The sequence below is a fragment of the Lonchura striata genome, chromosome Z, assembly GCF_050655825.1.
Source record: "Lonchura striata isolate lonStrDom1 chromosome Z, ASM5065582v1, whole genome shotgun sequence".
In the NCBI taxonomy this organism is placed as follows: domain Eukaryota; kingdom Metazoa; phylum Chordata; class Aves; order Passeriformes; family Estrildidae; genus Lonchura; species Lonchura striata.
This window is the reverse complement of record NC_140740.1, coordinates 55,796,053-55,824,041: the sequence shown is the minus strand read 5'-3', so window position 1 is coordinate 55,824,041 and position 27,989 is coordinate 55,796,053. Positions and strand designations below refer to the sequence as shown.

Genomic DNA, 27,989 nt, shown 5'->3' with positions numbered 1-27,989 from the left:
CGAATTCACCCTGTCAGTTAACTCAATCCCCCACAAAATAAAAATGCCCAACAGTGTCATTCCCTGTGATACCTATATAACTTGAGTCTAAGTTACAAGACATTTATACATCTTGCGTTATAAGATACCAATATAACCCGAATCATGACTTTCTACACAATGTAATAGCCAGTATATGGTTCACTAGTTGCTTAATGCATAATTAAACAGAAACTCACCAGGTGAATAGTTTCAAAAATAGGTAAGTAGTTTAAAAAATAGACAGGTATAACTATACTGAGAAGCAGCAGGATGTACTAAATAGTAATTAGCAAATGTAAAGCAAATTAGCCACAAAATGAAGAATTTAGACCACTTAGATACAAAACCAAGGAACACCATAACAGTGCATGCTCTGAAGACAAATTTGAAAAGTTCAGGTGTGAGGAACACCTTACGCCTTCATTGAAGAAGACCTTTAAGACCACCTAAATTGGGGAAGCACAAGCACAGTACAGAAGAACAATTTATAACCATGAGATAACATTATGTAAATCAGTTCCTGTGCATATATGATGACATTATAATGATGTAGCAATATTAAGCAATACTTACTGTATAAATAAACCACAACACTTGAAAAAGGTGGGTGAGTTAGGTGAAGAAATCCCCCTCATCTCCAATTAAAAAGTACCTGCTCTATGGTCAGTCTATGGGGTTTTATTTCACCCGTTTCAAACCGACTGGCTTGGTCATGGCTCAGAGGGAAAACAAAAATAGATACATTGACGTAAGTGTCGGAAAACAGTGTAGAATAATAACAAGAGCTGGGTTGGTTTGTTTGTTTATTTAGTTTTCTAACAGGTCTATAATCCAGATGCACGCTCCTGAGTAGGTTGGCACATTCAAAGGCAGAAAACACTCATAGTGTTGTAAAATACTTAATTTTCTTTATGTGTATCTGCGAACAAAAGTAGTGTTAAAAGACATAGACATCTTGAGCTGCCCTAGGGAGTGCTCACCTTTCAGCGCAGGGGGAACCCGGACGCCGGGCGGCGCTCCAAGTTCTGCCTGCCGTCAGGTATTGAGGCAGAACGGGCAAACCTTGTCCACGCTGCTGTTATAAAAAATACCTACAAGACCACCACTGGGGAATAAAGGGCAACTCAACCTCCGCCAACCCCGTCGGTGATTTCAGCTGGACATGCCGTAGCAGCGGGTAAGACCCGCTGCCGACGCGAGGATATCCGCTCCCGGTGCGCGGATCGGTGCATTCAAGATGCCATGGACAGGATTTTTTTTCCTACGTAACATACCCCCCCACCCGGCCCCCCCCGTTCCCCGTGGCTTTCAACACAGACGGACCCTACCTCTTAGAGAGCTTTAACAAACACCATTATGAAAACCAGCCCAGCCCCCAGGCTGGCGCCCGCGCTGCCCGGCAGAGATCCGCGGGGGTGAGCACGGCACCGAGCTGCTGGGGGCACGGCGGCCGAGGTGGCGGGCCGGCAGGCAGCGCCTCTCCTCCAGTTTCCCTCCGGGGCAGCCCCTCGGCCCGCCCAGGCTCCACAGGCGCGGGGCCGGGTTCCGCGGGCGCGGGAGCCGGCGGCGCGGCCCAGGGAGGTGGCGGGAGGTTTCGGCGCCCCGGAGAAGTGAAGGCGGGCGGGCAGCCCCCGCCATGGCCGTGGTCCCCGCGCCCCTGCTCGCGGGGCGGCGCCGAGCGGCACGGGGGGCGGAGGGCGCCCGCCGGCACCGGAGCTGGAGCCGAGGCCGGGGCCGCGGCGCCAGCATGGAGCAGGGCGGCCGCCGCCGAGCCTTCGGCAGCATCTGCCCTAACACAGTCCAGGGCCCGCCCGCCCGCCTAGCCAAGAAGCCGGCCCGGCCCGGCGGGGGCACGGTGTGGACGCCCCCGGCCGCCCTGAGCCCTCGAGCTCCCCCGCCCCGTCCGCGCCGCAGCGGCGCCTCTCCGGCCGCCGCCGCGCCCGCCCTGGGTGAGTCAGCCTGCGGCGGACAGCCTTAACCCCCTGGCGTGTACCCTTCCCCGTTCCTCCTTCTGCGCCCCTCTGGCGTCCCCCACCGTGCTCCCCAGTCTTGATACCCCCACCTTACCCTCCACTGTATTCCCCGGCCATGACCTCTCTCCATGAATCCCTCTGTATCCTCCTTGGTGGCTTTGCATACTGTTTCCCAGTCTTGTATTCCCTGGCCGTGCACATCGAAGATGCTCCCCAGACGTGCTTCTCATTTTGCCATGCTCCATTCGCTACGTCCACCTCTGCCCGTGCTACTCATCTTTGTCTCTGACTGTCCCCAGTGCTCAGCACCATCAACTGGCAGGATTTGACAGCCTCTGCCCCCATGCTTCCCACCACCCCAGCTGGCCTTGTGACCCTGCAGCAGGTAAACCTACTGTTCAGAGAAGCCTAGGCTGCTCTTTGCACCTGAAGGGGGTAGCTCTCTCAAGCAGATGGATGCTAGCAACTTCCCTAGCCTCAGGTTTCCCATCTGAGAAATGGGCACAGCAGAGGACAGCATCTTGTCCCATGTGTCAGATGGGTTGCAAGTGGCAAGGGGATGGTGCCTGGGGGTGCTGGAATTGTGATGAGGTGCTGAGCACAGGTAGCAGACACTGTTGAAACAGTATGGTGAGTGGTGTAGGCAGGTCTGAGCCCTGAGCCCTGCTCACTGTATCATTTCCTTCACCCCTGGCAGGGTCCCTGCTTCCAGGATGGGCCAGAGTTTGATTTCCAGGAATTCAGGGATACTGTCGGTGATTTTATACCTGGCAAGTAGATGTTTTTCCTTACCTGAGCCAAATGTACCTGTGTGTGCACATCTGCAGTCATGCTGCATTCAGATTCCTTTTTTGCTTTGCTTTTGGAATTTTAGATGCCCACTCACTGTGTTTGTCCCACCATGGGGTAGTCTGTGAGATAGTGCATTCCTGCTCACTTCCTTAGAGACTTGAGCTGTCGCTGAGTTTTTTCACACAGGAGACAAATTAAATCCAAACAGATTCAGGGTGCACAGCTCTCTAGAGTAAAAGCATTTCAGAGGGACATGCCCAGAGTGAACATCCAGAGGGGTGTTTAGAACCAGAATGGTATGCTGGGGTTGGGGAGAACAGACATTAATAGCTCCACTTAACACTTGTGGCTATTCCTTCCAGATGTATCCACCTTAATGCCACCACCACTGGACTGTACTGACTATGATTTCTCACTTGGTGAGGAGGTGACTTTTGGGCCCTGCACTCCGCAGCTGCAGAGCAGCACACTGGTGCAGATTCCCCCACAGAACCTGTCTTCCCCTGAGCTGTGCTGGAGGGACCTGGCTGACCAACACCAGAAAGCACTGGGAGATGCCCTGGAAGCAAACAGCCAGGTAGAGACCCTGAAGCCCCCAGCCTGCACTGTGTTCTGTTGCATCCTGTTGAGGCAACTGCAGGGCAGGCTCCTGGACGATGTGGCTGTCTCAACCACCCTTTTCCTCATTTGTCCTTTGCAGCTGCAGGAGACCCTCACGCAGAAGCAAGAAGAGCTGGTGACACTGAGGGAGAGCAACGTGCAGCTGAAGGAGCTGGCAAGCCAGGCCAGGCAGCTGGCTGCTGTCCTTGATGTGAGTGCTGCTCACCATATGGCCTGCCTGCCCCACGGCCCATCTTGTCCCTGGGGGACAGTGTGATGTCGGGAGCAGAGGAGAATAGGGTGCAGGGCGAGGCAGCATGGGGTGGGACAGGGCCTGGGTTGGGGGGAGATGTGGAATGGGATTGTGAAGTGTGGTGTTTTGGGCATCGTGTGGTGCAGAACAGGGTGGTGTGGGGCAGAGGGCAACGTGGATTGGTACGTGGTGTCGGGTAAAGCAGTGCGGGGTGGAGCAGGGCAGTGGGGGTCGGTCAGCATGGTACGGCTCGGGGCAGGGCAGCGAGGTGTGGGAGGGGGCCATGCGGTATGGGATGGAGCAGTGGAGAACAGTGTGGTGCGGAACAGGACGGGGCTGTGCGGCGCAGATCTCGGAACTCGCGCTCCCTCTCGCCGGCAGACGCTGATGCTCCCGCAAAGCGCCGAAGAGACAGTCCCTCTTCCTCATTTTCATCCTTTGCCTCCTCCTCCCGCCGCTGCTGCCGCCGCCGCAGCCCCGGCCGGGACCAGCCTGGAGGACGCGGAGGGCGTGGACGCCATGCTGCGGGCTGTGTCGGAGAAGTGCCGCGCCGCCCTGCGAAGCCTGGGGGGCAGCGCGGGGGACAGGTCGGGGGGCAGCCCTGGGGGCAGCCCCACCGCCAAGCGGCCGCGGCCGGACCCGCGCCTGCACGGCGCCTTCCGCGGGCTGCGCACCGGCCGCGCCTCCCCGCGCCCGGCCGGCCGGGAGCTGGAGGGGGGCGGCAGCCTGCGGGCGGCGCTGGGGGAGGCGGGCGCCATCCGCACCCTGGCCTTTCCGCAGGGAAACGCCTTCACTCTGCGCACCGCCGCCGGCGGGCACCGCTTCCGATGGGTGCCGCGCTGAGACCCCCGCGGCTCCGGGCACCTGTGTCCCGGGCCTGTGCAGAGTGAGGCTGGCGGCACACCCCACACGTCGGCACGCTCCCCGTTTTCTCTTGGAAAAGGGATATTCTCGCTTTCCCCCCGCGCTGCCGGGGAAGCGACGAGCGCTGCAGAGGCCACCGTGCCCCAGCGAGGGTCCTGCGCCGCAGGCTTCGCACACCGTGCCGCCGTGGCTCCTGGCCCGGCAGCTTGCCACCAGTAGCTTGCTAATGAAAGTAGAAATTAAACGAAGACCTGCCCGGTTTTATCCAGACGTTTTTAGTCAGCTGAGCAGACAAGTGTAGCTGACAGGACTGTGGTTGGAATTGACCAGTGTGAAAGCAGAGTGATCGTCCCAGCTGGTTAAACAGCTGCTCCATCGTGGAATTTTACACCCACAATGTTTACAAAGTGCACTTGTGTCGTTCATGTGTGCAACTGTATGTGTATATTTGTACATGTTATGATGATTAAATGGTGCTTAAAATTGACATTTTATTTGTACAGATTTACTGTAAACTTAATTTTGCATCAGGTATGCATATTTAATTAGAGCAGAGATAACAGAAAACATCTCTGACAGAATAAAGATAAGTTTTAGAATAAAACATGCTACTTTTAACATTAGTTAGTGGTACTAACTTCCGTAAAGAGAAATGTAAATAATAACAAATTAAAGGAGATGTATAGAATGTGCTGCTAGAAATATATTTATAGCCTAACACCATAACCATGTTGCAAACCAAACACTTTTTATCAGAGTGTATCTGTGTGTCTGATGATGCTCCTATGAGTCTCACTGAGAAACATTTCATTTCATCCACTAGTTTGAAGTTACTGCTTTTGCACCATTCAGCTTTTCCAGTATCCTTGCATAGGTCCATGCACATTAACAGCAGTCCAACTGTGACAGGCCTGTATGATGGCTAATGGTGACAGCACATCATCACCTCAGTGGATTTCCTAGGGGAGTTGAAACCCTGCACATACTGTTGTGCTTTTGGTAAGCAGAGATGTATTTGGAAGGAGAGTGGTTGTTGTTGCCAGCACATCATGTAGTTGTATGGCTGCTAGGAGACCGCAAAAGTGGTCATTGAGTATCTGAGATCCTTCACGTCTGCAGCACTGACATTTTTCTGGCAGGAATGGTGCTGAAGTCCTTTCTGGGATGCTATGGGCTCAACCCTGGGATGACTTCAGAAACATTTACATTTTTGCAGAAGACCCTTTGCCACTTTGACCAAAATCCTGCATGAAAGCTCTGGTTTGACAGCAGACAGAAGAGACAAATCCTTCCTGACTGCACTGTATTCAGCAGGGAATAAATTAATAACAAGACATAGCATACATATACAATTATGTAATGCTCATAAGAATATTATGAAGAAATTTCTGTGTCACCTCAGAAATAAAGTGACACACTAAAAGTGTACACTTCTTGTAGGATGCAACAATGAAATAACCACCCTGCTGGATTGTGAGTACTGTTGATCTTGCTGCTACTTCAAGTATTTTTGAATTACAAATATATTTTTACACACTTTTTCAGTGAACTTGCTATGGCATTTCCACTGATTACTTTTACTCATAGTTTTTTATGGTAAGAGAATCCTTGATTAATTTTGAGATGTAATCTAAAAGTAATAGAAAATTGTCATAAATGGACTTTTAAATCTATTTAATTTGAAGACCTATTAATCAGAAAGGCTGAAAATTAGTTAATGATAACAAGATGTTTCTGAGTGAGACTCACAGGAGCATCATCAGACATACAGATATACACTGATAAAAAGTGTTTGGTATGCGACATGGTCATGGTGTTAGGCTATAAACATATTGTTAGCAGTACATGATATAATTTCCTTTAATCTATAAAAGTTTATTTTGAATTGATACTTATCCATCCACTTCCATGCAGGAGCTGCATTAAAAATGGGTGAAGTTCTTGCACAGATTAATGTGAGAACCCCAGCCTTGCTTGGGGGTCTCATGTGGTGGTGAAATTCCTCCTCCAACCCGTGCTTCCAAAGAAAAACTCCGCAGGCTTTGGCTGTTCGGTCTCAAGGCAGTTTATTGCTAGTTATCTAACAGATTATGTTCTTGGACTGCGGCTATTTGATCAGCGGCCTGGGTAGAGGCACACACACACACTGACATCATCTCTATCTGCTGTCTTCTTCGTCTCTCTCCCCGCCCAGGGCTGCTGCTATCTTTTATAAGATATATTACGTATAACATGTTTACAATTATTCCCCAATACCTACTACCTACGTTGCCAAGTGTTTTTCTACTCTAAACCAATCTGTGAGTGCCAACATCACCAAGAACATGGAGGTAAGGAAGAAGAAAGAAGAAGGATGGGTTCAGCCCACTTTCCTCCATCTTAGAACTTCTGACCCCCATGTACAAAGTAAAAACCCCCCTGTACATGCACTAAAACCCCCCTGTACACTACCAAAAAATATTTCCCTCTACTTTGTGACTACATTTACTATACTATCTAGCCTTTTGTGACTGCTTGTTCCACCTTCAAAGTTGGTAATTCATTCCATGGTTCAAACTCGAAATCACAGCTAAATCCAGCTGCCTGCTGGGGTCCAGACTGCGTCTGACCACGGCCTGGAACCTCCAAAGTGTCTGAGAGACATTTTGAGTTCCCACATCTTAGAAGGACTCCTGTCAGGCAGGAGTTGATGGGATCATAGGGAATGAAGCCAGGTCCCTTGACACCCATGTTTCATGCTTGTTTCATCAGAAGTTGACCTTGGAGAAGCTGGAAGTCTACCTCTAGGATGAATCATATCAAATTTTTGCTTTATTTTGTGTTTTTATATTTTATGCTTATTGTCTGGGAGAGGATCTGTGCAGAGAGAGCCCCTGGACATGCAGGTGTGGTGAACTAAAGAATGTGCTGGTTTGAGGTTTATGCTCACTGTGATTTTCTCTCTCTGGTGGTGCATTGTCCATGCAATTTGTGAAGGGAGCAAGTCAACACCACAGCAGAAATAAAGTAAAGTAGATGCAATAACATTTCATGAACTTTTTACCTGCTCATATTAAGTAACCATTCTCCACCTTTCCCTTCCCTGCTGGTGCCAAGCCATGAGATGTGTGGCTGTGGAAGTCTGATGGTACAGAATTCCAGACAACTGGGATATTGTGAGGTGAAAGAAAAAATACCTTTTAATTTGGGGGTGCCAGGGTGAGGGTTTACTGAGTTTATGTGTTGGAGACAAGTACACCGATTTAATATATGCTTTGTCTGGGATTTTTTTTTTAACGGGTAAGATCTTTAGGTGTCATTTAAAAGAAAACACCAGACCTCAAGGGACAACTTGATTCAAATTACATTCTAGAAAGACAGCTAACTTCTAGTAAGTAGATGCATATTAATTAAGTCAGTAATTTTAAGGATGGAAAGGGCAGAAGAGATCTGGATAGAGTTATTTAGAAATGGCATGAGGTTTTTGTTATAGCTAGAATTTATAAAAGCATTTTTTTACCAGCAATGTTGCTCATCCCTTGATCAAAAAACAATATTCAACACTGAGTGTCAGCATGGCATTTTACAGCAGGGCTTGTCAGGGTTGTTCAATGGATCCTAAAGAGAAAATATTGCCCATTCACAAGTCTGAGCTATTGTCCACATGCCAGTAATAGATGTGTTCTTGCTTTGATGTTCATTATCAAGTTGTATGTAAACACAAGCAAACATTTGGTGTCATTTAATTGCTCTGGTCACTGTTTTTGAAGCACACAGGTTCATGCAACTCCCATTAATATTCCATCACAAAGATGCAACTGATGTTCTTGCTGATTTGCCACAGATCCTGTGTGGTGGCAGGCAGGCATTGAGGTATTGAGGTGGCTTGGGCTTTTGGTGATCACGTAGAGACCAGACTCTAACATAACTATCATGTGATAACAGCAGTACTAAACTACTCCTGTTGACTCCTCAGTGATGGCAGAGAGATTGAATATCACTGATATTTATTCCCTTGTTTTCCTGAATATTTTTCTAAATAAAAATACCCCTGTGTCTAACTTCTAGAAAAAGGCAAACATTTTTCAGTTATTTTTATATGACAGCAGCAGCACTCTCTCTTCATCTTTTCTAAACATTGACTTCTGGTCAGCAGCCATTATTTGTATTTTGCATTGCACAGCCTCAACAAACAACTAAAGCTAATGAGGTCAAAAAAGGCTGTAGTTTGCTTTGGCAAAACTATTTCATAGCTGCAGCAAAATCAGTCTTAAAGTCTGCCTTGCACTTAGCACCTGTTCAAACTCTGATAGCAAGTGACTATGTTCAATATTTATATCTTAAATAAAATACTATGAAAAAAATCAGTAAGAGTCTTCAAGATTTTTCATGTGTTTATGAAACAGTCTGGGATAACCAGGGAGAGAGTGTCCAGGGTTAAGTCCACCCGTCGATCACAAGCCTATCCGGTTGTTGCATCTTTTCCCTAGTGACCTGAGACATCATGGGTACATAGAGGCAGAAATAATTCACCCTTCCAGATAACTCACACCAGTCCAGATCCACCTGAGACACTTCAACCCTGGCAGCTCAATCCATCTTTCCATTGTTTTGATATTCTTCAGTAGCCCAACTCTTAGGTATTGTGCACCCGCACAATGTACTTTACAGCCAACTTCTCCACCTGGGCAGAGGTGCCACACTTCTGCAGCCCAGATGGGTTTCCCTTTGTACTGCCAACTGGTCTTTTTCCATTGGTCCAGCTACCCCTACAGAGCATTTGCCACCATCGGCAACTCAGTGTAGAGGTAAAGCACTGGCCATTTCTCTCATTCAGTGATACCTAAAGCCAGCTGGACAGCTTTCAGCTTTGTGAACTGACTGGATCCACCTTGTACTTCAATAGTGTAGGACTTCATAAAGCACCTTTCCACTTTCAATTTGTCCCTACAGTATATAAGAAACCATCAGTGAAGAGAGTGCATTGCTTTTCATTTTCTGGCAGCTGATTGTAGTGTAGGACCTCCTCAGAATGTGCAACCTTTTCCTCCTCTGGTGATGATACTCCAAAAATTTAACTTTCAAGCTAGTTTGTGATGACTTCTGAGATCCCTGGGTGACTCGGGTTTCAAATTTGAGCTTGCTGTGTGGTCAGAGCAATCCAGTCCTTCCATGTAGCCATGATGCGTGGAAGGCACTTTCCCTTTGCACATCCAGTCCAGCACTGGCAGTCAGGATGCCAGAAGAAGCTATGCTTTGGTACCAATCACTTCTGAGGCAGCTCAAATCCCATCATAAACTGCAAGGATCTTTTTCAGCTGGAGTGTAGAAAGCCTCAGATCCTTTGCATCCCAGACTCAAGAACTCCAGCCCTCATCCCCTAGTCTCCTGGATACATTTCACCAGGACTCCAGGAAGGACCATTTTGTCTGACTGCATTGTAGGGCAGATTTTTCACATCTTAACCTGTCCTGACTGGCCCAGGGACTACTCCATGAACAATCTCCTGTTTCATTTGTTTAAAGGCTTGCTGTTGTTCAGGACCACATCTAAAATCATTCTTCTTTAATGTCATGTGATGGAGAGGGTTTATGATCTGAGGGTTTGTGATCTAGAACATACATTCTGCAAACCCCACAGCACCTAGGAAAATCTGTGTTTCCTTCTTGCTGGTTGGTGGGACATGGCTGCTATTTTATGGAGCACATCCATTGAAACCTGCCATTTACTCCTAAAAACTGAATTTCCCAGGTAGATCCCTTGACCTACTTGGGTTTATGACAAAACCAGCCTTCAGCTGATGTTGAATGCCTGAGAAGTTTATTTTTCAGTTTGCTCACTGGCTGTGAAGAGTTTTCTCTTGAAAGCAGAATAAACATGCCTACCATTATACTCTAATGGTCTTTCTCTGTCTGTCAGTAATGCTTTGTGTGTTTGTAAATCCTTAACTCGGTTGGATCTCAGGCAGAAAAAGGTGAAGGAGCTTTCCTAACATATTTCAGTTTGACTTCCAACAGGTTTTGGTCTTGGGACATTTTGCATCATTTTTCAAGGTGAGACGCAAAGAGTGCTAAAAAATCTCTATTGAGCCCATGACATGCCACTGCTCAGCTTTCTAGTAGTCCTAAATAAGGTCTTTTTTTCTCTTATGAAATTCCTTTGTATTATTTTCTTTGCAATTTTTTGGTGCCCTAAGGATGATTGCATTGGTGATAAGAGGTAGGGACCCAGCACTTCTATACACTATTCTTCAGAAGTCTAATTAGAGCTATCGAATATACCTTCACATGATTGGAGTAATGGGCAACACATACTTCAGGATATTCTGGGATGTGCAGTGCAGAGCAAGTGGATAGCAACAAAACAAACAGGAAAGGAAGAGATGAGGGTAAAATCAGTAGCTGAATCTCTCATGTTGGCCTCTTTGTGTGAAAGGTGTTATTAATAAAACAGATACAGAGATATTTATGGAAAAAATGAAGTTATACAATTTTATTATTGTTTGATCTGATTGTCTCTAATATAGTTCCTTTTTTGTGTATGTTCATAGTGTGCCCCTCTCTTTTTAATTTTGCAATCAAATTTGTATCTCCAAGTGAAATTCACAATCTCCTTTGTCTCAGTGGGCCTTTGAGTGGGTTCAGGAATCCAGCAGTTCCAAGGTCCTTGCAGGACTAGAGACTCACAGGGTCTCTGAGAGGAGCTGGAATGGACTCGTATCTGTTGTGAGGGAAAGGGATTTTACAAATTGTGGGTTTACAGGGATTATTTGACATATACCTACACCCTGAATATCAAGGAAAGGTTTTAGAGGCTAAAAAAGTGGAAGAGTTGAAATAGATGAGCATCTCCTACAGAGTAAAGTACAATTTGGGTTTCTTTGACATTAAGTTTGTAAGTGCTGAGAGTACAACTTAATCTGTGTCATCTAAAAACTGCACACCTAGTTTGCTGAAGTCCTTATCTCAACAGGGAGGCGAGGGATATTATCTTTGTAAATTTGTAGATTGTAAAGACCTCTTTTGATCTGATGATTGTAAATGAATCAGTTTTGAAAGAGTGAAACAGAAAAGCAAACCTAAAAAAACATTTTAACTGAAAACTCAGATTGTACATTCAACTATATGGAAAATACAGTTGGACATGATTTCCTAAACACTAGTCTTCGGAAGAGAAACCAGGGACTAATTTTCATGGCAAATAATATGCAGATTCAACAGAATTTTAGGAACTCACAGGTGTTGAAGCTGGACCTGTCAGCAATTACTTGAGTGAAACATGCTTGCATTTAGAGATGACAGTGCTTTTTAAGCTGCATAGTTAATTACCCTTATACAGGAAAGAATGTCAGAAACCTTGCCTTGTGTCCATGACAACATGAGAGGAATCACCTACAGCAGGTGTCTAAAGCCTTGGATATAGTTGCAATTCATAATTATTCAGGTCAGCAATTACTTTTTGCAATACTTAACTGTGCAATAACATACAGAATTTTGGTACTAGTAATATAGAAATAAGTATTGCATTATCAATATAAACTGCTAGGGAAGGTTTGGAAAGAACCATGTCTGAGTGCTATTATGGCAGTTTATTTGTCCAGACTCTTGGGATTCCAGGATGAAACATTGTTTAGCCACACAGTTGGCAGATGGCAATGAACCCAGAGGTTCTTTTGTTCAGTTGGAGTTTATCCAAAGCTAAACAAAATGTAGTTTTACCTTGTATGCACTCTCTAATGCCAGTACAGAATCCCAGTATATTGGAAGCCTTGACTTAGACTGTAGCAGTGGTGCTCTGAAATGAATTTGTAGTGTGCACAAAAAAAGGGATAACATGATGAAGAGTGAAACTCAGCAGAAAGGCCTGGGATGGATGACTTAGCAGGACACCTTTTGATCTGTCCATGGAAAAGCAAAACAAGGAAATTACTGTAGTGTGCTGATGAAGAAATAGACTATTGTTTTATGAAAGGTGAAGGTCACATTAAAACTGAAAATCCTGGGAGTCAACTGTGTGTTACATGAAAATTAATATAATTTATCAAAATGCACTAATCCCTTGGTGCCCTGGTTTTCTTGGCATTTTCATTTCCACTTCTCTTTTTAAACCAATAGAACCAGAAAGTAACTTTTTAAACCAATAAAACCAGAAAGTAACAGGTGACACGAATTCCTCCCTGAGCCAAATGGAGCTTTGATCTACTTTTATATGCTTGCCAACTAAGGTTGCTATTGCTAAATTTAGTGTTGGAAATAAAAGAGGTTTAGATACAAAGCTAAAAGTGTGGCACAAATGGGAAAAAGTCAGAAAAAAATTGTATTTATATTGTATTCAATATTTTATATACCAGTCTATGCACATAATACATTCTTGCTGTGACAGAATGCAGCACACAAGTAACAGTTACATGGTTTTTTCTTTGTTTTCTCACTTGTTTGCATAGGAGATGTAATTTTCCTTAATGTTTGAGTGCTGGGGTTCATCTGAAGAATAATAGTGGATAGTTATTTCTAGAGCTCACTCCCCTCATGTTCACAATCACTTTTACTGTGCAGGCAAAGATATATGTAATGGGAGATTTCTAATGAGCAGAGTACTCAACTGAGATGCTAATTGTTGGTTTTAATGCAAGCCTCAGCAAAGAAGCAGGGACTATTTCCTCCTCTTGTCCTCCTAATTATTTCTCCTTTGTACAGCTAAAATGAAGCTCTGAGTTCATTGTACAGCTAGAAGGAAGCTTTGAGTTCATTGCCAGAATATTCCAGTTACCTGGTCAACAACATTTCATTCTGGCGTCTAAACAACAGCTGCTCACTGCAGTGTGAAATGATGTGAGGAGAACAGCCACATGAATTGAGTCCCCATTTCTTTCCTGATTCCTTCCTTCTGCTTTCTTGCTTTGCTTTCTGTTGCAGGTAGAAATACCTGAGAGTCAAACCCCCCTTTAATAAGTGATAACCACTATCAACTACAACTGTCAGCCACTTAGAAAGGCCCAGTGTTTTGTCTGTACCACTGTGAGAACTGTTCCTCTAATCCACTCAGAGGAACTTAAGCACTGAACAGGCAGCAAGATTGGGATCTCTCTGGTATACTGGCTGAAAATCTAGAGAGAACAGTGAAGAAATACAGGAAGAAAAATTAAGTTGTTCCCATGTCTCAGGATCTCTGCTCAGTGAGCACTTAACAATGCTGGGACATAATTTTTTGCTCTGGCAGGAAATTGAAGGCCTTGGTTCCCAGAAATCTCTCTTGATTGCAACTGTAAAATTAAAACAAAATTTCACCTCTGGATATTCAACAATTATTCCCACCTATTTCAAAACTCAAATTGGTGGTAAATCTTAATCAGACTCCTCACACTGTTAAACAGTAATCTTTTTCTCTACACAATTTGTTACACCTTTCTTGGTTTATCCTGGGTGCCACTGGCAGTGACAACATCATCTCTGGATAAGTATCCAATACGCCCTTGATATCTAAGTTCCTGTGCCCCTTAGCTAGCCAGGTTTCTCTAAGTAGGCTTTTATTTAAGCAAAAGTTTCCTAAAAACTTACCTAAAGACTAGTTTTTTCACTTCTCTCTTTCTCTGTCATAGAGACAATCTGCCACCCATTGCTTTGAAGGCAATGTTCTATGACCAGCTCTTTAGATCTCCCTACTTTCCAGGACCTGGTGAAAGCTACCACCATGTCTTGTCAAAAATCATTTGGCAAGGAACACCCTCACTTTCATATCATTAAATGCTTGGGTTCTAAAGGTGTTAGTGGTCCTTGTCCAGTAGCCTGGATGTGATGAATCCAACTTCTCCTAAAATGTGTTGTTTCAGTCAGTGCTTAATTGTTGTGAGTTTGATGCTAATGTCCAGACTTCCAATTCAAACTACAAACTTGCATTTTATCTTGATAAATTCTGACACATTATGATGACAGCAATTTTATAGTAAAAGACCTTAGGGGTAATGGATGAGAAAAAGCAATGTTACCATGGTATAAATAAACCTGAATACCAGCTTTCAAAGAAGTACCAGGCACAATATATCAGCACCATCTGCTGCCAGTGAGGACAAACTACATGTTTTCTTACATAACAGTTTGGAAATATTTTTGCAGTGAACTACAAAATTTTTGCCATGTTTCCAGTACTTAAGTGAAATAACTGAGCAGTTGGCTGTATAGATTCCATAATGAGAAGCCTAAAATTAATCCATGGTGAGAAAGAAATAAGGCCACTTAACCCAGATTACTTCATTTCACTTTGTAGACACATCAGTGAGATGCTGGAAGCATTATAGAAGTGATACACTTAGCTATGTACAACTTTTCTAAAACAAATCTTTGTTTAAATTTCTTTTACAATCTCAAAGTGACAACAAAGCTCTTATCTAGCACATAATTTCCAGAATATCATGCGCTTCAAGTGAAGAAGGGAGTATCAAGGATGGTGCTATAATACCTTCCTGACAATCCAACACGCCTTCCTTCACAAACACAACGAAGCTTGGACTTCCCCATGTCACTCCTGCTTATTTTTATTTACCACTGCCTTCACCCAGGGAGCTACTTACATTAAGGCTGCTACCAAATATAATATCTTGGCATATATCCCATTGCTACTCAGTATTCAGTAGAAATTTTATTCAGATCTTTTATTATCATCTATTCATTGCGCATGTGTGCGTGCATTGAGCTGAAGGTTCACAGGTAGGAATCACTGCTTATAATACCAGTTGCAGTGGGTCATATTATTTACTCTTTGTTGAATTGCTCAGCATTAATTAATCCTAATTCTAATTCACTCAAACAAAACCTTGTTGACTTTGAAAGACTTTTGACTTTTATTCTAGTTTACAGCCATAACGTTCTCAACTGCAACCTCTTTCCTTCCACTATAAAATAAACTGCACGGTCACAGGTTTTCTCATCTGAAAGAAACTTTTCAGTGTGAGAAAAGTTTGTTAAGAGCCTCAAACACTGGTCTGATAGGTAACAGTTCAATTCACTTCACTTGAGTATTGCTGATTTATTGAGTGTTCAAGCGAGCTGGCTTTGCAGTGCATGCCAGAGTCTGCTATTAGGCAGGGTGACGATATTTGGCCGTGCTTGTTAAACCTTAAGTCTTGTAGGAAAAAACTCCCATTCAGTTAAACGACCAACTGAAGCATTGCAAGCAATCCTTTGTGAAGCTATGCTAGCAGTGCCTTGTGTGCTGTTTGTTTTAGAGAATGCATTAAGAAGGCGCTGAGTGACCCAGCCACTTTGTATGCTGAGTGTGCTTAGTTATGTCCTTACCAGCACAAAGGGAGGTAATAAGGTGACAGTTTTTTTTGAAATAGTTTTACTTTGTTTTGGCAAAACAGCTCCATCAACTGATATTTAATTATTGCTTATTACACATGGATCAATAAAAATATAGTCCTCCGTCATCTTGTTTACATACTATTTTTTCTGCAGATGTGAAGTGTGCAGCTGCAAAATAGAATTAGGCAGGGAATAAGAAATTATATGAGAAGCTTTTTGCAGAAGAATTTTTTTTATTGATTCAAATAATTATTTTCCAGTGGAAAATTTGGAAAAATCTCTCCTGGTTTTCAGAAACAGTAAGAAACTGAAGAATACTTTCAGCATATTTAAAAAAGTTTCTTAGTCTTAGAAAACAACACTTTTAATGCTGTTTCTAACATCCAAAAGCTAGAAATAGGATTATTATGATTTAAATGTACTCTTTTACATGTTGTGCATCTGCTTGCATCTGTCTCTTGAAAGCCTAGGTGGTGTCTCCCTGAATTTTGACACTATGACAAGAACTGAAAAAGAATGGTTCTGAACTTACATTGAAAAAAGGACAAGTTAAATATTCCAGTAACTGTTCTTTTTTAAAGTCTTTTGATTTAACTAAACTCTCTGTTTTAAAAAAACGTTTCACCTTTCTTCTATCAAACTTGTACTCAAGTTTACACAGATGAAGTAAGTTGCCTAAGTATGTGTGCTGTCCCTCTGGCATGCAAACTCCATAAACACATACGTGAACAACTCATCTGCTGGCATTAAGTGATTCTTCAAACTTTCTCCTGCAACTTCCTGCCTGTCACATAAAAGCAAACGATAGCATGTTATTTTTGGAGTCTGGTAGTGTAAGATGGTGGCAAAATGATGAGGTTTTGTTGACTTTTGGGTTTGGGGACCTCGTTGGAGGAGAGTGTGTACAGGGCTGCAATGCCGTCTGCTCAGTCTCGTCTGACAAAACGGCACTGCATTCAACCCTCAGTTTCAGACAGCCTGGCTTGGGTGCCTCAGTATGCCCCCCAGACCTTGCTCCCTGTGCGGCGGTGCCCGGCTCCTCGCAGCAGGAGAAAGTGGCGGTGGGGAACAGCTGATGTGAGACGTGAGGGGGTTTGTGTAGCATGTGCTGAAGAGACAGGCAGAGAATGACAACAAAGCTGGTGAAGGGCCTGCAGCACAAGTTCTGTGAGGAGCACCTGAGGGATTTGGGGGTGTTTATCCTGGGGAAAAGGGGGCTCACGGGAGACCTTATCACCCTCTACAACTGCCTGAAAGGAACCTGTGGCCAGGTGGGGGTCGGTCTTTTCTTCCAGACAACCAGTGTCAGGATAAGAGGAAATAGCCTCAAGCCATTAGGTTTAGGTTGGACATCAGAAGGAATTTCTTTAGAGAAAGGGTGATTACACATTGGAATGGGCTGCCCAAGGAGGTGATGGAGGCGCCGTCCCTGGCGGCATTTAAGAATGGATTGGATGCTATGGCACTTAGGTTCCTGGTCTAGTTGACATGCTGGTGTTAGGTTATATGCTGGACTTGATGATCTCAGAGATCTTTTCCAACCTGATTGATTCTGTGATTCTGTGAAGTTGCCCTAGCCCCACTACCGAGGCAGGGAGAAGGAGCCGAATGATGGCAGCCCCAAACCGTGGCACGGCCACAGGGCAGCCCCAGCGTGCACGGCTGGGGCGGTGACACAGCGGCCTCGGGGGAGTGTCGGCCGCCCGGGGTGTCGGTCTGGCGGGCTGCCCGTGTCCGATGCCGAGCCAGGGCTCTTTGGCAGCGGCCGCCGCCGCCGCCCTGCCCGCGGAGCCGCGGGACCCGCCGCGCGGTGCTTTGCCGCCAGCCGGGACCGCCGCCGCGCAGCCCGGTCCCGCCGGCGGGACGGGACACGGCTTCCCGCCTCGGCGGGCGCGCCTGCGGGATGCTTAAAGGACGGAGTGAGGCGCCAGGGAAAGGTGCGGTGGGCGGCGGAGCAGCTGGCGCCGCCTACCAGCAGGGCCCGGCGCTCCGAGGGCTGGCCGGGCTATAAGTTTCCCTCCGCACAGGTTGCTGTGAGAACGGGCTGCTTTCCACGCACCTGCCCGGAGCCGACCCCTGGGAGGGATCCTGCTCCAGGGTATCTCTCCTGAGGCGGCGGCAGCGGCTTCAGCCAATCCCGGCAGAGACCGAGCGGAAATTAGACAAACCCGCCCGGAGGACGACAGGAGGGATGAGAACTTGCTTTGGTAACAGAGTCCCGTGGTGGTGCAGGGGCTGCCGGTGCCTTGCGGAGGACCGGTCCTTCTCGGCGTCTCTGCCCTGTCCTCGGGGCCGTGGCTCTCAGGGAAGCCTCGCTAGAAGCAAGGCTGGATGGAGAGTTATTTAGGGTGCATAAACTGAGCTGCGCCGTTGCTAAGTGTTGTGTCTCTGTTTTTTTCCAAGCATGGCGCAAAGAGAACGATTGGAACATACTTGAAGTGGAGCAGAATCAAAGCCCACCGAGAGCGGCTAAGGTAAGGATAGGCACAGACGTTTGAACTCCTTTGTACGCACTGAACTGAGAGTTCCTCTGTGCATTTCTGGGGTACAGAGGGAGAGAGGAAGGAAGAAGGGAAGGAAACTATGGAAAATAGGTGATTTTGAACAGAACCCCACGACATGTAATTTTTATTCTTTTCTATTAATCCTTATGACACTTTCTCAAGTATAGCATCTTCAATGTCAAAAAACCCCACAAGTTATGGTCAATTGACATCTGTTCAGGGGAGGAAACAAAACACCTTTGGGCTTCTCTCCTGGTGCACTAGAGGGACTGCTTACTCTTTAAAAGCATAAGTTACTTGACCTGGTTGAAGGGGTTGTATAGATTTGCAGAAATCTCTTTTCACTGGCACTGCAAACTCAATTACCTACATTTAGTAGGTGGTGTATGATAAAGGACACAAAGAACTCACAAGTACAGTACAAGTACAGTACATAGGAAACTTACTAATCACAAAAATAATTGCTGAACAGTAATCAACAGGTAAAATACAGGTAACTTGTGTCTCAAGGAGCTGGCATAGATCACAAAACCAGGTAAGACCTGTAACATGCAAACTGATGGAGTGGAAAGTGAAGGTGTCCTTGGAAAAGACCATACTGAAAAACACTGAAGCAGGAGATGAGCAGTGTGCCATTAAATATGACATGTAGAAATGTAATCACTAGCATGCTGAGAATGTTGCTTCAACATATGTATTTTATGTAAGTGACCCCTTAGGAAAAAAGCTGTGTTGCTGAATTGAGCAATGGCTGAGCTCTGGGAGAAAAAATCTTGGGTTTGGTGGTGAAGGGGAACTAATGGCCAAAACTGAAGAGAACAGTCTGGCAGTGCATGTTAGCTGGCTGTTGTCCCTGATGTGTCCACAGCTGCTAGCTGCACTCCATATTGTTTCATTCAAAAGCATCATGGAAAACTCAGAGGTGGCAGGTGGCCACTTTTTGCTAAGGAACAAGAAGAACTCAATTAGCCAGTACTTTCTGTGGCTGCTAACAGCAGCAGCATTCAAGGAAGTAAGTGTTTCATGTTTTGTTTTGTATCGAGTTAAGATTTATTTTGAGTGATTTAAGACCAATTCTGAAGAAAGAAAGTGAAGGCTTCAAATACAATATTAATTGGCTTTTATACAAAGTGTCTAACTCAGTAACTCCTTTCCAGAGTGACTTCAAAGGACTTTCAATCAAAATGGATGTTGGAGGTAAAATTTTATCTCCATCTAGAATAAATTCACAACCTTCAGTCCTGAAACTTTTGGTAATTTTCCATGAGGTGGCTGTAAAGAGATGTATGCTGTGGCTTGTAACCTACAGGTAAGTTGAACTATGTAGTAACCAATTATAATTCTAATTTCAAAATGAAATTGACGAATCTGAGTTTGACTCTGGGCTCATCTAGACTAAGGGCAGGGCTGCAATAGCGGCCATAAACAAATGTCCCACAGAGAAGAGGACTGGAATAAGTGTGTATGATACAAATAAACCAGTGGAGGTAACATATTATACAGGTAGTCTTACAACCGAGATGAGAAACTGTTTGCAACACTATACAGTTCCTTTTGGGCAGCCTAGGAACTCTGCACAGGGTTTATACTATTGCTCTTAACTCTGGTCTTCCCGAATCAGACACCTACCTGTGACATTTATCTCTTGACACTATATATTGTTTGAACTTGTATATATATACATATGAAACATGAACCTTAAAACAGGTGAATAATGCTGAATTTAGGTAAAAAATAAGGAATATTTCTAGGCATATTATTTCAGGAGGCTTCTCCCTCATAAGGACTCTGTGTCTGGCAGGCAGTGTATTGCTAGTTGACTGCTGTACCTAATGCAGCAGTCACTGCTACACTGTCACCAGCTGCAGGGCTGGCTCACTGCTGTTTCAAGGCAATTCCTTCGGAAGGTGCTGGATTCATGCAGGAATTCATGCAGGTGGTGCAACTCTGTGTGATGGGATGGCAGTGTATGTTGGCTGCTTGAAGTTCTGACAGCAGCTAACATGCTGCTGCTCTCTCTTCCCACATACCTTGGTCATCAAAATGGAGAGCTACTACTTTTGTATTAAAAAAATCTTTTTGTTTCTCCTGATTATTGCTTTCTTTGACTTACAGGCAAATACAAGTGGTATCTTGTAGCTTTCTATTATTCTAACAAGAGTAAGATTTTTTTTCTTTATTTAGACTCTGGTGTTCATCTACTTTTAGATACCAAGGTAACAGGAAGTTTTAAAATAATTGAACCACGTAAATAACTCAAACATTTAAAAAACTTTTAAGCTCTTGGGAGGTTATTTAAAGCAAAAGCAGCATATCTAAAAACTTCACAGGTGTTTTAAGTTTGACTTTAATTTTTTAATAGTAATATTTGGCAAATGCAGCTTGATAGTTTTTTGAGAGATGTTTTTGTTTGTTTGTTTGCTTTTAATTGAATAATTAGAGTCTTCAATGGCTTAAAGTCACTTTCACTAACTTCCTAAATACTATATCCGAAAAATAATTACCTTTTCATTGTATGTGATTTAAAAAGTCAATTTTAGAGTTTTTCCTTTCTCATTGCTTCTCCAGATAACTTAATTTGTTAACATCAATGCATTAAAACAACTGCACGTAGTCTCACCAACCACACAGTGAACAGCACATAGCACTATATGCAGAAGGATAAAGGCTGGAAGTACTTTGATCTTTTTGATTCATGTTATACTGTGAACTTGTCCAAACATGCTGCTACAGCCACCACAGTGTTAATTTTATTCTTCTCTTGGCCCTTTAGGCATCTACAGAGTGCTGAAGACACTCTCTTTTGTTACTGTTTTATCTAGGTGCTGCTGTACGTGCCTTGGACGTGAAGAGAAAGAGCACCAATGCTGGTGAAGGTGTGCAGAGTCACAGCCATCCCACTGCTGCGTGTGGTGATTAGGCAGTGTATTGTTAGTTAGCTGTTCCTCACACACCAGCAACTGACTACACTGTCAGATTAGCACATTGCAGTCCAGACAAGAATATAAATACTGCTGTTTAATCTCCTTGGCCCCTAGCTGGTCCAGTGCCTGCCTGGTTCCCCTGACTGAAGGAAGATGCGCTAGGTAATGGAGACTGAGTGAATGCAGGGTTTAAAATAAGGTGTAACTGAGAGTATAGAAGTAAATGCAGCTGTATGTCACCCAGTTATACAGCTACCCCAATTGGTTTATATACAACCTACTGGATAATGTAAATATTAAGTAACAGTTTCAGGTTTGAGCCTTATGTAAGTATGTTTCTCTCACAGCACTAAATATTGAAGGCTCAGCAAACAAGTATTTTACTTGAATTTACAAGAATATATACTACTGGTGACTGAAATGGATTTAGAATATTTTCACTCCCATGCAACTTTTTGGAAAGAGAAGCTCAAAGTTCAATGGTATTTGTTTGAGAAAATAAGGATATGTCAGACCTAAGGAGTAAAGGAAGCTTGAGATGGGAATGAAGGGTTAGGTTAAAAGATACAATAGGTTATGCTCAAATGAAAATAAAATAACTTTAACACTCATGGACTGACCTTTGTTAAGCATCATAGGAGGATTATTCAACAATCCAAGAAATAGGTTTCAATCTGTTTAAAATGTTGGAGTTTATATTTTAATATAAGCTATATTTTAAATTAATTCTAAGTGGATATTTATATAGACATGCATTCACACTACTTTCTTGGTTTTTGACTATAGATAAATGTTTGTTTGTATAACAGTATTCTGACTTTAATTTTTTTTTTTTTTTTACTTTCCAAATTTGCTTATTTGGTCATGAAAGTTGCTTCATTTTTACCAGATAACTGGCAACATACTTTTAAGAAAGGAGTTTATTAAAGATTAGTTATTATATCTTATTAAAAATTAGTTTATTAATGATCTGCCCTAAATATTATATTGCAAGAACTGTCATGTCTCATGATGTATAAGTAATACCATCACATGGGAGTTTTTGTTAAGGAAGAATGTTAATTTGTGGAATGTTAATTAACAGTAAATTTTGAAAAACTTAAACTGTAGAATCAGAACGGAATGGTACCTATATTGAAATTTCTTCAGAAGATAGTTGTACTGCATTGTGACTAAAGAGTGGAATGAGAAGTTCCACGACTGTTTTCTCAGACAAAATCTTCTTTCTCTAGGACTCTGAAGAGAATGTGATTCAGGAAGCCGTGAGTTAAGTAATTCTGTCCATTTGTTTGCTAATATCACATGCTATTTCTGAATACCAGGAAAGACACTTGATCTTAATGCTGGCATTGAGATATTCAAGATTACACTGTGTCCTCTGGAAAACAATATGAGCTTTAGTGAGTGAGTCACAAACAAGGTGTACATATTTCTTCCCTCCCAGTCTCTTTCAAGCAAGAAAATCATATCTCACTGTTTATCTTGAGTGTTTTAAGGACCCAGATGACATTTCCCATATGCTGAATAACTCTCAAGCAGCACCAGGACTAAAACAGTTTTTTTTTTTTTTTTGGATCTTCCACTAGCAGCACCCAACATTTCTTTCTAACCTACCTTTTTTTATTCAGTGATACAAAAATCAGGGAGTTTTGGTAGTTCACATGATGCATGTTTTAGGTTTGTACATTTTCAAGTTAAGAGATTCACCTTTTATGGGCAAAACATAGTGTCCTGACACTTAATTCCATGGACCATTGACTGTTCCCAGTGAGGGGAGAGGGTCCATATCTCAGTTTCCTTCCTGCTCCATCAAAGCAGCAGAGACATGTGACAAAAATCCCCTGACATATCCCACTATGTGTTCTCACACTGTACAGGCAGGAGGAGACAGGAGTAAAATGCAGGACCTCAGCATAAAAATAGGAACAATTTGGAGGATTTGAAGTGGAATCTTGCAGAAAAATGGCAAACAGTGCAGAGCCTGGTCTAAAGCACCAGCAGCAGGCTCATTTGGTCTAATGAGACTTTTACACAGTCCTTAATTGGGCTTTGAAATTTTGAGTGGATGAAATTGTCATGCATTAAGTTTGAGTTCCTTTCCAAAAAGATGTTTGTCATTATTGAGAGCGACTTTGTTTAATCTTTCACATAAGCATCATTACTCAATCTTCATAGATTTTTTTTGTCAAATTCTCAATTAATTTAGTAAGTGAATGAAAAAACCCTCTTTAAAAAAATGCTCTTGAATTTCTCACCTTTTTTATACAGTTGTGTGGCTGTCTTTACTGGAAAAAGTTTTAAAGCACTTTAAGTATTTTCAATCTGGATTAGTTTTACAAGAGAGCAGCACTAATTATATCCATTCTTTTCATGTAGAAAATTCTACTGAGACACAAGTTTTTCTCATTCCTGTTATCTCAGCCCTTCTTCAAGGCATGGACAGCAGGAGTGAAGTTTCTTAGTCAAGTTTTCTATTTCCCTTCATTCAAACAGATAAATCAAAACACTTGGCAGATTGTAATGGAAGAGTGGAAGAGAACTGGAAATGGATTAGTAGTTACATGCAGGACTGAGGAGATTGAAAGGCGAGAAGACTGGGGCTTGAGCAATGAACCTGCATCTTCTTCTTCTATCTCTACTTGAAGATTGACATTTTATTCTAGAGATGAGAGGTAGAGGGGTAGCTGGGGAGCATTGTTTTGGATTGTCTCAAAAAGATGTCTCCTAGAGTGCCAGGCTCTTGACTTTTGCTGCCCCTTGAATCCCTCTGTAAGCAACCATGAATATTTACACAGGCCCTGCCTTCATCCAGGTCAGAAGAGAAAGAATCCAACAGGAGAGGAGCTCATATCTGAGGCACTGTACTGCAGCACAAATGTATGGAGAAGTTTGAAGACTTTAAAGGTGTTGGAAAACTGAAATGTAAAATAATCAAAATATGAAGCAGCAAGCAAACTTTATTTCAACTTTTTTTCTTCTTTTAATAATTTTATATTCTATATACAATTTTTTGCAACTGGCAGCTTTGCAATTTAGTAGTCTTCTTTGAGAAGATATTGCAAAGATGGTATCTTCTATTACATATGTGTCTAGAAACCCTGCTATAGCTGTTTCTGAGTCCCATGTGTTTCATGACAGGGCAATTATGTGTTAACAGAATATAAAATCTTTGTGTTACTGGTAGATAGGGGGAAAACCTGTGTAAATATGAGTAAATTATTAATAAAACTTCTTTCTAACTATCTACCTCTTGATGACAATTTAAATTAGCTATTGTCAGCAATTCAGAAAAAGAAATCATAAACCCCTTATACAAATTGGTGGTCCCTGCCTGCAAAGTAGTGAGTGCCTTGCTCTGTCAGTAACCTCAGTTGTCCTTGAGGCCACTGCAGGAGCCAATCCAGAAATAACAGACAAATTTCAAACACCAAAGTTAAAGAGTAGCAAAATCACCTGATGGTTTAGCTTCTAGCTACATTTCTCAGGAATGTAGAAAGGCTGTATACCCATGGTGTTGAGTGGCCCTTTCAGAGGTCTTCTCTTTTCTTCATGATAATCTGCCTGATTAATGATGTTACTTCTGGTTTGATACTTTCTATTGACTCTTCGGGTCTCCAGAATTTCACAACTTTACCCTCAGGGCTGACAAGGTACTTCCAGAAATTCCATCGAGGCTCTTTCTTTGAAGAATCTGTAAGGATGAAATCAGATTATTTTAGTGACTTACATCTGGAATTGTCTCCAGGCCCCGCATTGATTCTTTGACAATTTATGCAGAAGTAATCCCACTATATCCTTTGCTAGTAGTCTGAGCATGGATTTACTGATTGCTGCTAATGATCTGAAAAGCTGGAAGTCATTTGGAAGATGCTTCCCCTTTCCCATGAAACTGTTAAAGAGGTCCTACTTTTACTATGCTATACTTCCTAGGGAAGAGGATACATGGCCTGCATATTTATTCAGGGAATCCCTAGTTTTATGTCAGTTTTGGGAAGTGAGATGGGAGGAGGAAGTTATACTGGTGATGGCTTAATTAGGCTTCTTTCACAAAAAGCTCCAGTTGATTTTGACTGGAGAATAAGTGTTTGCTTGGCAATGGTGTTGAACCCTAAACTGATTTTATGAAGCAATGTATTGAAGTTTGGCACCACACTTGTACTGCAAATGGACTAATTTTGCACTAGATAATTGGACAGTGCTGTTGCCATCCTGTTGCTAGTAGTCACAGGTATAAAAGTGTGGTATAGCATGATATTCAGCCTTCTGATTGTCAAAACAGCAACATATATAAAACAGGTACTTGAAACAGGTAATTGAAAATGCACAGGAATTTAATGTGAAACACAGGAATGCAGGAGGAGAAAAACTTTATTTCAGAATATTGAAGTACCAAAGGATCTTTCTCCTTCTTGTGGGTGAACAGCATGTCAAGTAAGAAAATTTGAATAAAACTTTTTTCTTTATAGGTATGAATGTTTAACACTGATGTTAAACATTCATATATGTCACTGATATTTAGAATCTGGATTCATCACACAGAGAGGATGCCTTTGTGCTCTAGTCTTTTCTATAAAGAACTGAGAGAAAACCCTCAATGATTCCACTGGACATCTGGAAACTCAGGGCATTAAAGTTACCTGAGGTTTTTATTTGCATGCCTAAGAGGAGGTAGAAACAAACACAGTTACAATGGCAATGGTGGCCACTTAAATGATTCCTCAATAAAAACAATTTTCAAGTACATAGGAAGTATCATGGGGGATAAAGCACACAAGAGTTCTGGGAAAGATTTCATTTAGATATTGAATAGTTCTCTGACAAGAGGTGCTATGAGAGAGTGAAACAGACTCTGAAGGCAGGGAAATGGAATACAGGTTTGGGATCCCTGCTACTTTATTTTCTGGGTAAAATGGTGTGCTAGAAATGGGCTATGCTTACGCTGTTTTTTTCCTTCACATATCAATATGGTTCAAAACCTAATCAAAGTTCAGGAAAATTCAGAAAGGCTTTTCAAGTTGGCTTTGAGTCTATGAAATCTTTAGTCAACTGAAGGGAGAGAGAATTTAATTTTGCTTATGAGAATATGAGGTTCTAAGTCTAAATGCTCGATGTATTCATGCAGGATTTTTCAGGCTTGGTCCTGAAGTTGACATGACAAATTAATACAAATCAGTGGTTATATATAACTAGGATATATAAACATGCTTTACAATACAGTTTACATAAAGGTGGACATAAGACCCAGCTAAAAATCTCGTCTGCACATGTTTATATAAAATCTTCTGGTAATTTTATGACTCCTGTAGCTACATTTTTGTCTATAAGAAAAGTATTTTTTAAAATAAAAATCACATAGTTTGGAATGGGATTTTGTATGTGGGAGTTCCTACCTCTAGTGTTTCTAACAAAATTGATGTTTCTAGCTGGGCTGGTCAGAGGAGACTGCTTTTATGAGGAAAAACTGATGCTTTCAGGATACAATTCTTTAGCCCACATTGTTGATATCCAAATTGAAATGAGAGTAACTGTATACTAAGTGCCTGTTTCTCTCTATAGTTTATGAGACTTCAATGTTTCTTGAAAAAACATGCAGCCTGGATTCAATGAGAGTGCCATGGTTACAGGCAGCTTGATACATAAAATAAAACAGTTACCTATTAGAAATTTAAAGGCAGGATCTGCTTCTGATCCTAGGATCTTGATTTTGTGGAAAACAGGGAATGTAACTCCATAGTTTCCTTTGGCAAAAGATTCTATTTCCTGGCTTGAACTAGGCTCTGATTCTCCGAACTGGTTGCAGGGAAACGCCAGCACAGTGAAGTGGGAGGGACCAAACTCTCTGTGTAGCTCTTGCAGTGCGATGTAATTTTTTTCTGTGTATTGGCAGTAACTGGCCACGTTTACAACCAAAGTTGCCTTCAGAAAAATAAAGTTAGAATAATATAGTTATTAGCTTTTTAGTTATTAGCTATTGTTTAGTTTAGTAAGGAAAAAGCCTATAGGTATGGTAGAGATCACAAATATTAAACTGATATTTCTCATTATCATGCTGGTTTCTGTTAGAAGGCTAAACATAATGTCTCTGATTTGATTAAACAAATAAAGATGAAAGCAGCTGAAGATATTTACTTTCAGACAATCTGTTTTAAAAATACAGTAAACTCATAAACGTCATCTTACAGCTTTGTTTATATATAAGCATTTAAAAAAGCAGATATTTAGGACATGCACTAAAATAATATTCACTAGATAAACCTCCAAAATCCAAACCAAACATTCTTAACTAAGATTAAAATCCATCAATTTGCCTGTTAGGCTGTATTGACTTGTCCTAAATAATATAATTTATTTTCTTCATTTGTTAGATCTAATACTTGATTCCTGTTCTTTCTGTATGAAGAACAGGAATTTAGTACAAATCTCTGCCAAAAACTCCCATAACCAAGCCTTTTATTTACCTAGAAACATACAAATTTTTTGTCAGTTTGGATTCAAGACATAAAAAGTGAAATAATAACTTACTTTCCCTCTGTACTTCTCCAAGGAAATAATTCTTCCTCGTGAATCCTTGACTTCAAAAGAATAAAAATCTTTGATTTTAGGTTTAAAAAACCTGAGTTGCAGCAGGCAGAGAATGCTGGTGCACAAAATCATTGACAGAAAGACAACAAAGATCCTGGCTTTGTGCACTGAATATTTCAGGGGATAACTAGTTGTGAGAGGCTCCATTTTTGAAATCTTTGGAGTGGAGCCTGGGCAGGCCTGGAATGTGAAGGAGG

General features: G+C 42.5%; 3 protein-coding genes across 3 annotated transcripts; 2 read left to right on the top strand and 1 right to left on the bottom strand.

The window, feature by feature from the left end:
• Positions 1–51: 51 nt before the first annotated feature.
• On the top strand, positions 52–17,442 carry MCIDAS (multiciliate differentiation and DNA synthesis associated cell cycle protein). The gene is made up of 6 exons (XM_085566438.1): positions 52–1,970; positions 2,294–2,379; positions 2,692–2,764; positions 3,149–3,363; positions 3,487–3,597; positions 4,021–17,442. The coding sequence occupies exons 1-6, from the start codon at positions 1,658–1,660 to the stop codon at positions 4,480–4,482; spliced, it is 1,260 nt and encodes a 419-aa protein (XP_085422564.1). The 5' UTR covers positions 52–1,657; the 3' UTR covers positions 4,483–17,442.
• Positions 16,910–24,452, top strand: LOC144248193 (uncharacterized). The gene is made up of 7 exons (XM_085568031.1): positions 16,910–17,053; positions 17,425–17,719; positions 17,810–17,989; positions 18,186–18,256; positions 19,444–19,483; positions 21,109–21,372; positions 22,443–24,452. The coding sequence occupies exons 1-6, from the start codon at positions 16,910–16,912 to the stop codon at positions 21,204–21,206; spliced, it is 828 nt and encodes a 275-aa protein (XP_085424157.1). The 3' UTR covers positions 21,207–21,372; positions 22,443–24,452.
• Positions 24,148–27,957, bottom strand: GPX8 (glutathione peroxidase 8 (putative)). Its single transcript, XM_021534466.4, has 3 exons — positions 27,733–27,957; positions 26,865–27,126; positions 24,148–24,901 (listed from the first exon to the last, which is right to left on the bottom strand). The coding sequence occupies exons 1-3, from the start codon at positions 27,937–27,939 to the stop codon at positions 24,738–24,740; spliced, it is 633 nt and encodes a 210-aa protein (XP_021390141.1). The 5' UTR covers positions 27,940–27,957; the 3' UTR covers positions 24,148–24,737.
• Positions 27,958–27,989: the final 32 nt, after the last annotated feature.

What these genes read in the sequence shown, in the direction of transcription:
- MCIDAS (XM_085566438.1), top strand. Translation starts at nt 1,658, where the DNA reads ATGGCCGTGGTCCCCGCGCCCCTGCTCGCGGGGCGGCGCCGAGCGGCA. An exon ending in CCCTGGAAGCAAACAGCCAG is followed by an intron (nt 3,364 to 3,486) that starts GTAGAGACCCTG and finishes TGTCCTTTGCAG; the next exon opens with CTGCAGGAGACCCTCACGCA. An exon ending in AGCTGGCTGCTGTCCTTGAT is followed by an intron (nt 3,598 to 4,020) that starts GTGAGTGCTGCT and finishes TCTCGCCGGCAG; the next exon opens with ACGCTGATGCTCCCGCAAAG.
- LOC144248193 (XM_085568031.1), top strand. Translation starts at nt 16,910, where the DNA reads ATGACAACAAAGCTGGTGAAGGGCCTGCAGCACAAGTTCTGTGAGGAG. An exon ending in TGAAAGGAACCTGTGGCCAG is followed by an intron (nt 17,054 to 17,424) that starts GTGGGGGTCGGT and finishes GCACGGCCACAG; the next exon opens with GGCAGCCCCAGCGTGCACGG. An exon ending in GCCCACCGAGAGCGGCTAAG is followed by an intron (nt 18,257 to 19,443) that starts GTAAGGATAGGC and finishes ACTCCTTTCCAG; the next exon opens with AGTGACTTCAAAGGACTTTC.
- GPX8 (XM_021534466.4), bottom strand. Translation starts at nt 27,939, where the DNA reads ATGGAGCCTCTCACAACTAGTTATCCCCTGAAATATTCAGTGCACAAA. An exon ending in TGGAGAAGTACAGAGGGAAA is followed by an intron (nt 27,127 to 27,732) that starts GTAAGTTATTAT and finishes ATTTTTCTGAAG; the next exon opens with GCAACTTTGGTTGTAAACGT. An exon ending in TGCCTTTAAATTTCTAATAG is followed by an intron (nt 24,902 to 26,864) that starts GTAACTGTTTTA and finishes TCATCCTTACAG; the next exon opens with ATTCTTCAAAGAAAGAGCCT.